This window comes from Mandrillus leucophaeus, unplaced genomic scaffold (assembly GCF_000951045.1).
Source record: "Mandrillus leucophaeus isolate KB7577 unplaced genomic scaffold, Mleu.le_1.0 Scaffold58, whole genome shotgun sequence".
Lineage (NCBI taxonomy): Eukaryota > Metazoa > Chordata > Mammalia > Primates > Cercopithecidae > Mandrillus > Mandrillus leucophaeus.
Window position 1 is genome coordinate 1,218,578 of NW_012106252.1, and position 12,220 is coordinate 1,230,797.

The 12,220-nt window shown below is 50.7% G+C and overlaps 1 protein-coding gene across 4 annotated transcripts in view; it reads left to right on the forward strand.

Annotated features, from left to right (window-relative positions):
* Window positions 1-12,220, forward strand: part of RAB5C (RAB5C, member RAS oncogene family) — a 34,707-nt gene that overhangs the window by 18,401 nt on the left and 4,086 nt on the right. The window contains exons 2-5 of one of the 4 annotated variants that reach the window (XM_011998820.1): window positions 8,252-8,469; window positions 9,372-9,625; window positions 11,156-11,307; window positions 11,573-11,695. In XM_011998820.1, coding sequence (XP_011854210.1) covers window positions 8,459-8,469; window positions 9,372-9,625; window positions 11,156-11,307; window positions 11,573-11,695 — 540 coding nt within the window. In that variant the 5' untranslated portion in view covers window positions 8,252-8,458. Of the gene's footprint in view, window positions 1-3,352; window positions 3,438-8,251; window positions 8,470-9,371; window positions 9,626-11,155; window positions 11,308-11,572; window positions 11,696-12,220 lie in introns of those variants that run through there. The other 3 variants (XM_011998819.1, XM_011998821.1, XM_011998822.1) reach the window with 3 other exon arrangements.

Genomic DNA, 12,220 nt, shown 5'->3' on the forward strand with positions numbered 1-12,220 from the left:
TCTGCCACAACCTTGCTGACTGAGGTGTGCTGTTAGAGACTGGGCCCTCTGAGGGAGAACAGTCTCTCAGGAATGTCAGCATTAGGGCCTGTCCCCCCGGTGCCTTTTGGAATCGGTAGGCTGGCCAGTAGGCTGGCCCGCAGCCTTGCCTGGTGCAACTGCAGGCAGTGCCCTGTCTGTGGGCCTTCCTTGCTACCTGTCTCCTCTGTTGGCCAGCAGAGCCAACGACTGAGAGTCGTTGAGCCGCCCATGAAGCCTGGGGCCCTTCTGTGGACAGCACTGGCCGACCACACTGACCAAGCTGCGCCAGCAGATCCATGGAGATGTCCTCCCACCCCAATAGTCTTCCTCCCTGTGAGTGCAGAAAGAGGGAGTGGCTGCTGGAGGTTTCCATCCAGCCCTGACTGCTCCTCTCTGAGCCTGTCCAGAGAACCCATCTGTCATTGAGAGCTGGGAAGACAGCGCAGGGATCAGGGAAGGATTTCATGGTGTTCTGCTGGGGTAGAGTTCTGGAAAGCTAAGGGTCTGTCCCTCAGGGGTGTCTTCCACCTGACTGAGCTTGGCATCTGTCCCGAGTGATACAACAAGACTTCCCACACAAGGGAAAGGGCTGCAGGAGCCAGCTGTGCTCTGTCCTGGCTGACTTCGGCAAAGTTCCAGGCGCAGCCTGCACAGTGTTTATTAAAGATGACTTGGTAATGTGTATCCAGGCTTGATGCCTCTGCACACTGGCCCCTTTCGCAGGTATTGGTGGAGTTGGTGGTTGCACTTGGGGCTCTGGCGGACCCCATCAGGGCCTGATTGTGGTGTGGAAGTCTAGGCACTAAGCCCCAGAAATCTTATTGAAAAAAGAATGAAATGAAACCAATCCCAGTTAAGGAAGGTGGGGGTGCTTTCCCCGTGGTAGGGGACCCAGCTCACCTTGAGTGCCCCTCTGGGATGATTTACTTCCCTTTCCCCTGGAAAAAGGGTCATCTTCCTGTAGCTGTGGAAAGGCAGCACCTCCCTCCCTACTGCTGCCTCCCCCAAGTCCCCTAGGTTTAAGAGCTGGACCTCCTGAAGGTGGGAGGTGGAGCCCACCCTGTTCCAACACCCCCCATCAGAATTCGGCTAGATCTCACCTTGGTCTCTTAAGCTTCTGGCTTCCAGGGCCGGGGCCAAGCTTCCCCCGTTAGACTCTTAGGTAAGACACAGGCCCTGTGCGAAGCAGTTCCATAGTCCTGGTCATACAGAGGACACCCCTCTCTTTGATTCCTTCCTGTAACCCCTAAACCCCCCTTTCCTCTGCAGATACACTCTGGACTGATTGGTGAGTGCAGAATATCATACTGTTATAACCTCTTTCTCCCCATCGAAAAGACATAAATATCAGTTTCTCTTTATTATCATGACGCTTTAAACCACTCGAAAATCCTTTAGCCCACAGTTAAGCCCAAACACTAAGTATATCCTTAATATATATGCAGGAATCTTATTTTTTTTATGAGGAATCCCATTGTCTTACACCTTATTTGTGTTTAACATTTGGGTATCTTTGTTCTCCTTTGGTCTTTTCCAATTCAGGTATCATCTTCTTGATTATTTTTTTTTATTTTTTTTTTCTGAGACGGAGTTTTACTCTTGTCCCCAAGGCTGAAGTGTGATGGTGTGATCTCAGCTCACTGCAACCTCTGCCTCCCAGGTTTAAGCAATTCTCCTGACTCAGCCTCCCGAGTAGCTGAGATTATAGGCACATGCCACCACACCCAGCTTATTTTTGTATTGTTAGTAGAGATGAGGTTTCACCATGTTGGCCAGGCTGGTCTTGAACTCCCAACCTCAGGTGATCTGCCTGCCTCGGCATCCCAAAGTGCTAGGATTACGGGCGGGAGTCACCACGCCTGGCCTGTCTTGTCTTTTTCGTTTGAGACAGAGTTTTACTCTTGTCCCCCAGGCTGGAGTGCAGTGGCATGATCTCGGCTCACTGCAACCTCCGCCTCCCAGGTTCAAGCGATTCTCTTGCCTCAGCCTCCCGAGTAGCTGGGATTACAGGTATGCACCACCACACCCAGCTAATTTTTGTATTTTTAGTAGAGACGGGGTTTCACCATGTTGGCCAGGATGGTCTCGATCTCTTGACCTCGTTATCCGCCCGCCTCGGCCTCCCAAAGTGCTGCGATTATAGGCGTGAGCCACCGCGTCCGGCCCTTGATTGTCTTTAATATTATTTTCTTCATACTAAAGAGGCAGAAAATATTTTATATACAGAGGAGCTGGATTGCATTCGTATCATTTCCAAGCTTTAATTTTTCATGATTATATGCAAAATTCTATAGCAGCAGCATTTTTTTACCTTTTTATTGACATGTGACTTATATATAATAGTTTACAAATTGTAAATATAGCTCAGTGGGTTTTTACATTTGTACACACTCAGGTATTTACCTCTCAAATCAAGATATAAAACTCTTCCTTCCAGCAGTGTGCTTTTTTTTTTCTTTCTTTTTTTTTGAGATGGAGTCTTGCTCTGTTGTCCAGGCTGGAGTGTGATGGTGCAATAGCTCACCACAACCTCTGCCTCCCGGGTTCAAGTGATTCTCCTGCCTCAGCCTCCCGAGTAGCTGGGCTTACAGGTGCCAGCCACCACGCCCGGCTAATTTTTGTATTTTTAGTAGAGTTGGGGGTTTCACCAGCCTGCTCTCCAACTCCTGACCACAGGTGATCCACCCACCTCGGCCTCCCAGAGTGCTGGAATTACAGGCGTGAGCCACCACGTCCGGTGGCAGTGTGCTTTTTTTAGTTTGATAGAAACTCATTTTCCCTAATTAAAAGCTACATTTTTTTAAAGCATGCATAGGTCGCAGTCCCTGTTATTTTTAGTAACAGGGGTTAAGATAATGACATTGTTCATATTCTGGGGTTTTTCTTTCTATCTCTAATAGGAGAGCCTTGCTTGAGTTATGAGTCTTGGGCAGCCTTGGGTTCTGCCACCAACTGGCTGTGTGACACCAGGCAGGTCACTTCCCCTCACCTTCATTTTTTTTCTCTAATTGTCAACAATAGGATGGGGTCTTTAAGGCCCTTTTGGGCTCTGACTGCCAATTCTAGCCTCTAGGGTAATAAACCTGCCACTTGTTGAAAGCTCACCTTCAGCCTGATACTGTGGTGCATTGTTTCACTTGATCTGAACTACCCCATGCCGTTAGTATTAAAGAATGCCAACTTTTAGATAAGGAGCTGAAGCTGATAATGATCACTTGTGTGACTTGGCCAATGTCACACGGCTAATAAACGGTGGAGCTGAGCTTGAACCAAACCCGGCTCAGCCTCCCAAGTCCTAACCTGCTAGCCACGCTGGGGAAGGTGTGTGGGTACCTCATGTGGCTCGTGGCTGGCGTTGCTTCAGATTCTTCTTTCCTCTGGGTCTGCAACCAGCTAGAAGCCTGGATAGTCCTGCTGTGAGTCTGGCCTCTGTTTCTGTGTGCCGGCAGTGGCTTTCCCCTTTGAGGAAGAGCTGTGTTCTTGAGCCTATAGGTAAGTCATCTCCCCAACTAATCGGAGCCTCAAACATTTGCACAACCTTGGCTCCAGTTGGCTTTTAAATCAAATGTCTTCCACTTTAGCCTTTGAACTGAGTTTCCTCTCCTCCTGTGTCCCTTGCTCCCTTTAACAACTCCTTTCTGCTGTCGTTTTGTTTTGTTTTGTTGCTGGACTCTTGTTTAAATGTTCAGGAATGCCTTGTTCCAGGATAAAACGTAGCTGAAGAGTCACTGGTCAGAAGCACCTCCAGGGGACCCTGGGCGGGGTCACTTGTTCTCAGGCTGCCCTGCTAACCTTGAGTGAGCTAGTCTCTACACCCTGCACTCCCTGGTCAACAGTCTGATTGGTTTCCCTAATCAGCTTGCTCTCCAGGCTGTGCCAGGACTCTCAGCTGGAGGAAGTCTCTAAAGCAAACAGGAAGCACAAGAGACACTCATCAGCTTTAATTGCTCACCCTTTTACCAGGAAGGACAAAACATACGAAGTGGCTGACTTCGTGGATTAGAGGAGAGAAAGGTGAAACTTTTGGAGGGAGGCTAGCGGGAGCAATTGCAGCAGCATCTGGTGTCTTGGAGAAGGCTCCAGTTGCTGAGTGAAGCTGAAGACCCCTCCCACATTCATAGTCTTACACGTGCACACTTAGGGGTTGTGCACAGCGCTGATCAGGGGTGCCTTTCTATCTCTTGGATTTCTCCCTCCTTCCTATATCAACCATAGCTCTCGTGCTTTGATCAACTGCTTAAAATCACTCTGGGAACTTATTTTTAAAATATTGATTTCTGGACTCCACCTCTAGAGATTCTAATTCAGTTGGTCAGGGTATTTCTAAAGGCCCTAGGTGATTCTGGTGAAAAAAAGTTTGACTGGAGGCTGAAGTAGAAGGATTGCTTGAACCTGGGAGGTCAAGGCTGCAGTGAACCGTGATTGCACTACTGCTGTAGTCTGGGCAACAGTGAGACTATCTCAAACAACAGCAAAAAACAAACAAACAGAAAAATTACAGGTGGCTCACACCTGTAATCCCAGCACTTTTGGAGGTTGAGGCACGCGGATCACTTGAGGCCAGGAGTTTGATACCAGCCTGGCCAACGTGGTGAAATCCCGCCTCTACAAAAAGTACACAAAAATGTAGCCGGGTGTCATGGCATATGCCTGTAGTTCCAGCTACTCCTAGAAGCTGAGGCATTAGAATCGCTTGAGCCTGGGTGGCAGAGGTTGCAGTGAGCAGAGATCGCCAGCCTGGGTGACGGAGCGAGATTCTACTCAAAAAAATAAAATAAAATAGAAAAAATTTGAGACCCACTGACCTGTAGTGTCCAGAGCTGAGGGAACCCCAGAGCAGGGAAGAACAGTGCCTCATTTTTCTTTCTCTTTCTCTCCCACCCTTGGCCCAGAAGTGCCTGTGCATGGGGCTGGCGTGTTTAGGAGCTTAGATCCCTTCTGCCCTTTCATGTGCATTGTATTAATAGGAGAATAGTGTGACTCCAAGTCCTTATACATTTTCTCCCCTTTGCTGTGGAAGACATGAGGTTGGGACTGGTGCTTGTTCTTAGTGGCCTCTGAACAAGCCAGGGTTTTGATTTGGATGGTGGGTCCACAGCAAGGAGAATCTTTCTCCCTACATCTGAAGCTCCAGCACTGCCATCGTACTCGTGAAAAAAAGTCAACTTTTTTTTTTTGAGACAGAGTCTCAGTCTTTTGCCCCAAGCTGGAGTGCAATGGCGCGATCTCGGCTCACTGCAGTTTGTTTCCTGGGTTCAGGCAATTCTTGTGCCTCAGCCTCCCAAGTAGCTGGGATTACAGGCATGTACCACAAAGTCAGCTAATAAAAAAAAATCAACTTTGACTGTAACTTTAGCTCTTACGGAGAATTCGATTTTTGTCTCAAGACTTTGAAAACTGTGTCAGTTTTGGTTATAATTCCATCACCTGACTGCACAAGTGGATAATTTTTGCCAGGGGTTCAAGAGGAAAGATTCTCAGTCAGACGCCCATCCCTGGGAGGTAGGACAGCTCACTGAATGCATTCACCTTACTACCTACCATGTCTTCAGTTTCCCAGGCTTGAGGGAAGAGGGTATAACGCTTCCTCGGGCTCTCGGTCTGGCCTTCACCTGGCTTAGACACCCTCATACCTCCGTGTGCCTTTCCTAGCAAAATTGGCTTCCTTGGGCTTTGTTGACTGCAAAGGTTGGACACCACTGCTCATGTGATCACCAAGCAGGGCCGGGAAAACTACGAGGCAACAGACCATAAAAAGTGCTGTGTGTGCCTGCTCAGGTATCTCTGGAAGGCAGGATCAGTGACCAGGCAGAACATGTCACCAGCTAGTTTACGCCAGGGAGAGCCTGAGTTCAATGGGACGGCCAGAGTCTGTTCGCCAATAGTCTTGGAGAAAGTGTTAGAAATAACCATGTCAGTACTCTCAGCTACTGTTTACTCAACATGATGTGTGTGAGACACCTGGCAAACACTGCCATTAACCCTGGTGTGCCCCATATTAGTAATGAGAACGCTGAGGCTCAGCTCAGGTGGCTTCTACAAAGTGATTCAGAAGTGGCAGGAGATAGTCACACCCGTGGTGCGGAAAGCCATTGTCTGTGCTCACTCTCTCTGTGCCAGATGCTCCAGCCCTGGCTGTGCTTCAGTGGCACCTGCAGATGCTGGGCCCTGCTCCAAACCTTCATGGGAATCTTGAGGGGCTGGCTGCACAGATGACTTCAATGCACAGGCACCGGTGAGACCCACTGCAGGAGAGTTTTTTGTCTCCCCTTCTGGCTTGTTTTTAAAAATCACACTCTGTCCCTCTAACCTGTGGTTTGGTAGTGACAAGACTTAGATCTGTTACCTCTATTTTTCTCAACCTGTAGGTGCTGGTTACTCCCCATCCCGGTACCCTCAGCACCAGCTGCTTTGGTTTTTCTGGAATCAGAAACTTGGTTTTCTATTACCATCTCCCAGTTCATTCATACCTCCTCCTCTAGTGCCCCAGCCACAGACTGTTGCTCAGCCAAGACTCTGTGTCACGTGGATTCATGGTAATAACCAACTTGTAATTCCACTGTGGTTTTCCCTCTGTCGCTGTCGTCCTGCCTGGCTCGGGGCGGCTCCTCCCACTGTTGAGGACACTCAGAAACTGCAAGATTACTGTGACTGTTGCTAAAGCCAGCTAGAGCTAGACCTTCCTGGACCAGCAAAGCTGCTGCCACAAAAAGAGAGTCTTATTCACCTAGCAGCCCTAAACCCAACATAGGGCAGGCACTGCCTCCACTCTTCTTCCACAGCAGGGAGGATGGCATCATGTCTGTGGTGGGGCTGGGGGTTCTGTCACCTGTAGGCTTGGTGACCATGAGCAGGACATTTAATATATGAATGTTAATTTATCTATCTGAAAAATGGAGGTTGTTGTAAAGCTTGAAGGAGATAATGGTTGTGCAATTGGGAAGCTGAGGCGGGAGGTTGCGTGAGGCCAGGAGTTGGAGACCAGCCTGGGCAACAGAGTGAGACTCCGTCTCTGCCAAAAAAAAAAAAAAAAAAGAAAATTTTAATTAGCTGGGTGTGGTGGTGTATACCTGTTGGGAGGCTGAGGCAGTAGGATCTTGGAAGCTGCAGTGAGCTGTGGTCACACCACAGGTTGCCTCACAGGTTGCCAGCCTGGGCAGCACAGTGAGACCCTGTTTCTTTAAAAAATAAAAAAATTATTTCCTTCAGTCAGCACTCTTTGAGTTCCTAGTATGCACATAGGCACTGTGAGGAGGGCATCTCTAAGAAGTAGAAGGCGCAGACCTTGTCTCTTCATTGACTGGGGTGAAATGAGAAAGTATCTTAAGGCTGGGCGCGGTGGCTCACGCCTGTAATCCCAGGACTTTGGGAGGCAGAGGCGGGCGGATCACAAGGTCAGGAGATCGAGACCACAGTGGCAACACAGTGAAACCCTGTCTCTACTAAAATTACAAAAAATAGCCGGGTGTGGTGGCGGGCGCCTGTAGTCCCAGCTACTCGGGAGGCTGAGGCAGGAGAATGGCGTGAATCCGGGAGGCGGAGTTTGCAGTGAGCGGAGATCGTGCCACTGCACTCCAGCCTGGGCGACAGAGCGAGACTCCAGCTCAAAAAAACAAAACAAAACAAAAAAGCTTCTTAAACTATGAAATATTGAAATGGCATAACTTTGAAATATTTACATGGTATTTCTGGTTGCTAATTGAGACCCACCACCCCGTACTTCCTTCCTTGTACTTTTGGGGAAGAGGTGGGCCCCATTTCAAACCTCTTTTCCTTTGGTTCTGTCCAGAAAGGAAACTGTTGTTTCTGGCTAGTGAATCATTCTTCCTGAAGCTCACTTTTTAAATGAGTTGCTGGGAGAACTTGGATGTGGAAAACGATTTGAGGTTGAACAAAACAAGCCCTTTGCTGTCAGCTTCTTGCATGAGTGTGCACCATTTGCTTCCCACAGACACCTCCTGTTCATCCACATTGCTGTCCCTTGACTCTGAGGGAATGTACTTCCCTTGCTCAGGGGCAGATCACGGCTCTCCCTGGGATCTTAGACTCCATTATGCCAAGGGAAGCCTAATAAAAACCTTTTCTTTCCAACCCAGGTTCAAATGCTGAACGGTGTTCAGTACTTAATACCTACTCACAGGACCTGTTTGTAAAAGATTCTGTATATATCCTGATGTCTGTTAACATCAGATGTATATGTCTGATGAAGACATCCACTTATGTCTTCTAGAGCCTTCTAGAGATAGGCTCCTCATGTGTCTTTGCAATTCCAAAACTTACCAAAAACAAAAACCTGAGCCTCTGAAGCTGTCACCAACCAAGTGATTCAGATGTCGGGGCTGGAACACCAGTTGTTGGGGGTGCAGGACTTGGTCTCTGCCCTCCCTCACCTCCTGCCTCTTCTTTCTCTCCATCACCCCATCTCTGCCAGTAGAGAATGGAACTGAGGTCTCTATTGAAAAAGGGAAAGTTGGTAGCTGTGCTGACTGCGGCAGAGCTCTGACTTCGGTGTGTGTTTCTGTGTGTGTGTGTTTTGGTGTGTTTCTGTGTGTGTTTTGGGGTGCGTTTGTGTGTTTCTCTGTGTGTTTGCTTTGTGTGTGTTTCGGTATGGGTTTGTTTCTGTGTGTTTTGTTTTTCAATGGGCGCGAGACTTTGGCCCATCAAAAATGAGAGAACTAGGGAAGAAGGCTCAGGATGAGAGAGTGAAACATTGCTTTGATTCTGGTGCACAGAGGAGCACAGTCCAGCCTTAGACTGAAAGTCGGTCAGTCCTTCTGAAGGTGGCAGGAGAAAAATGGCTATGTTAATAACAACTTGTGCTGGCCAGGCCCTGGTCCCTGAATGCCCAGCCCACAAGGTTGGCCAAGCACCTTTTCTGAGGAGCTTTCTACCAGGACCCCCTGGGCCCCTGTCTGCCTTACCATTGTGGTCCTGGCTACCAGACTGGAACTTCATTGTTGACCTAAATCCTAGTATCTTCCTAAGCTTTTTTTTTTTTTTTTTTTAATTTTGCCGCAAAAGCCTGTTGACTTGTCACCAGGCTGTCACACATTCATTCGTCACCTGTGTGTGTTTATTTTTAAGTGAATGTACATATTTGGGACCCAGAAGTCAATGTGTTTGCTCAGAACCACGAGCCTGAAGTTGGGAGACCATTCTCCTCTTTACGGCTCAGATGGTGATGTAGCCCAGTGAGGCCTCCTGTCCTCTAGTGGGGAGGGCAGGGAGGTGAGGTGACGGGAAGCAGTCAGCTAGGTCTTAGTGAGGCCAGAGGGAAAGATCTGTAATTTAAGGACACACTGGGCAACGGCCTCTGAACTAACCCAGTACTTCTCATTTCTCCCCTACAGTTGGAGGTCCCCCTCCCCACTAAGTGCCTCTCTGCATAGCACCGGTCCCCACCCGCACGCTCTCTGGACCACTACAGCTGGACGGGCAATGGCGGGTCGGGGAGGCGCAGCACGACCCAATGGACCAGCCGCTGGGAACAAGATCTGTCAGTTTAAGCTGGTTCTGCTGGGGGAGTCTGCGGTGGGCAAATCCAGCCTCGTCCTCCGCTTTGTCAAGGGACAGTTTCACGAGTACCAGGAGAGCACAATCGGAGGTGAGTAGGCACGAGGGAGTTGGGGAGGGGCCTCAGGGTTGCCAAAGAAATGCTTTGACCTTGAAGAGATGGGAAGCTGCCTGCCTGCATTAGAGACTAAATGCGTCTGTGGTGGCAGCTACACTTCCTTACCTGGGCTCTGGAATCGAGCCCAGCACCTGGTCTCTATGCCAGAGTCCCCCGAAGCATTGCTAGTAAGCATTCGCTGGAGTGGAAAGCCAGCTTCCCATCCTGTTTCTGCCCCTTCCTGATTTGTGTGGCCTTGGCTGAGGCCCTTTCACTGCCCCGGCCTCATGGAGGGAGAGGCTGGCTCTGGATCTTCGAGGCCCCTTCTTACTATAACGGGTGGTCCACGTGCCCTGGCCTTTCCCACTTCCAGAAGGAGGAGCAGCCTGGTGAGTCAGAGCTGGGTGATGGGTGGGCGTTTCTGAAGCTGACTTTCTGGAGCTCACAGCCTGTTGTTGATTCTCCAGTGGTCAGCATTTAGGATGTGAGTGAGGGTCTGGCCTCGGCTTCTTGCCTCCGTGGCTAGCACACACGTCAAGAGGCAGGGGCCAACGCTGGCATTGGCCTTGAGTCATCCTTTCTCTACTCTCTTGGTTGGTAGGAGGTTTCCAGGCAGCTGGAAACAAAATGGGCCGTGTCAGCAGTCTCCCTGCTGCCTCCTCAGCATTTGGGTCAGGAGCTGGAGAGGGGAAGTGAGGCAGTGCCCCAGGTCCCTCAGTACGCTGGGGGAGGGCAGACCAGGAAAGCAGCCTTCTACACACGGCTGTCTGGGGTCCTCTGCTGGGTCCAAGGGCAAAGGGGCCTTTCGCTGTCTGTTCCAGCTCTGGACTCCTCCTTTGAAGCATGTGTACAGGCACCCTGCCTTCCCCTGTCTAAGGAGTCACCTCTTAGTGACTGAAGGTCGGGTCACAGGGTGGCCATACAGGAACGGGTCTGGGTCAGAGCTAGGGCGGTGGCTAGCTGGAGTGCCTGGAGGTGGCAGGGGTGGTTGGGAAGGCGGCCACCCAGCCTCAGCCTGGTGGTGGAACAGTGTGTACTTCCCCAGCATAGCTAAGTGTGTGAGAATGTCCTCAGGAAACCCAAGGTCAGTGACACCCCTGGGCTGGAGCAAACTGAGGGGTGGAGAGGTCCCCAGCTGGTCTGTTCTCTGAGTGGCAGGAGGAGGAGGTCTGAGGGCGCTCACCTTTCTGTGCTTGGAGTCAGGCTTCCCCTAGACTTCCCCTCTGCTGCCCCTGCTGCATTCCTCTTCCGAGCGTGGTCCTGAGACAACCCGGTGCATGCAGGCCTCCCTTCTGCCCTCGCCTAGGCTGGGTCTGCAAAGCCTGTGCAGAACCTGTCCCCCAGACACATACATAAAATCCAAACTCCACCCCTGCTCAGGCCTGCTTTGGCTCCTGGGTTGAGGGTTCTCTGTGCCCATCTCAGTGGTGGGCTTCTGCGTGCCAGAGCCTAGAAGCAGCAGCGGGATTGTGTGGGGTGGCTTCCAACTCACCCTTGCCCCTGAACACTCCTTCTCTCTTACAGCGGCCTTCCTCACACAGACTGTCTGCCTGGATGACACAACAGTCAAGTTTGAGATCTGGGACACAGCTGGACAGGAGCGGTATCACAGCCTGGCCCCCATGTACTATCGGGGGGCTCAGGCTGCCATCGTGGTCTATGACATCACCAACACAGTAAAGATTTCCCCTTGCCTCTTCCTCTTCCCTTCATCTTCTCGGAGTCCCAGGGATTGGGTTATCAAAGCCCCGATTTCAGGCCGCTTAACCCTCTGTTCCTGGGTGGCGGGTGGGCAGATTTCCTGTTTGGGGACATTACGTCAGAATCTTTAGGTGGCAGTGTCTTAGATAATTTGGCTGTGCCAACTTGAGAGTCTCTAGTGGGTGGCCCTGGGCAGAATGCCTTCTCTGTCCCTTTGACATTCTGTCCCTGTCTCCTCAGGATACATTTGCACGGGCCAAGAACTGGGTGAAGGAGCTACAGAGGCAGGCCAGCCCCAACATCGTCATTGCACTCGCGGGTAACAAGGCAGACCTGGCCAGCAAGAGAGCTGTGGAATTCCAGGTGAGGAGATGACAGACGTGGGGGAAGGAGTGGAGCAAGCAGCTCCCCTGGCCTCGTCGAGGTTGCTCAGGGGCTTTGAGAAGGGCCGCGCTAGGAGGCAGCGGGGAAGCTTCCATCTGCTGAGCCTCTCGTGCCTCAGGCATGGGCCTAACATGGCTCCTGTCTGTAATCTCAGTGCCTTGGGAGGCTGGAGTGGGAGGATCACTTGAGGCCAGGAGTTGGAGACCAGCCTAGGCGACATAGTAAGACTCTGTCTCTACAAAAGATTTAAAAATTAGTTGGGCTTGGTGGCACGCACCTGTAGTCTCAGCTGCTTGGGAGGCTGAGGCAGGAGGATTGATTGATTCCAGGAGTTTAAGACTGCAGTGATTGCGCCACTGCACTCCAGCCTGAGCAAGAGTGAGGCCCCATCTCTTAGAAAAATAAAAACAATGGCCGGGCGCGGTGGCTCAAGCCTGTAATCCCAGCACTTTGGGAGGCCGAGACGGGTGGATCACGAGGTCAGGAGATCGAGACCATCCTGGC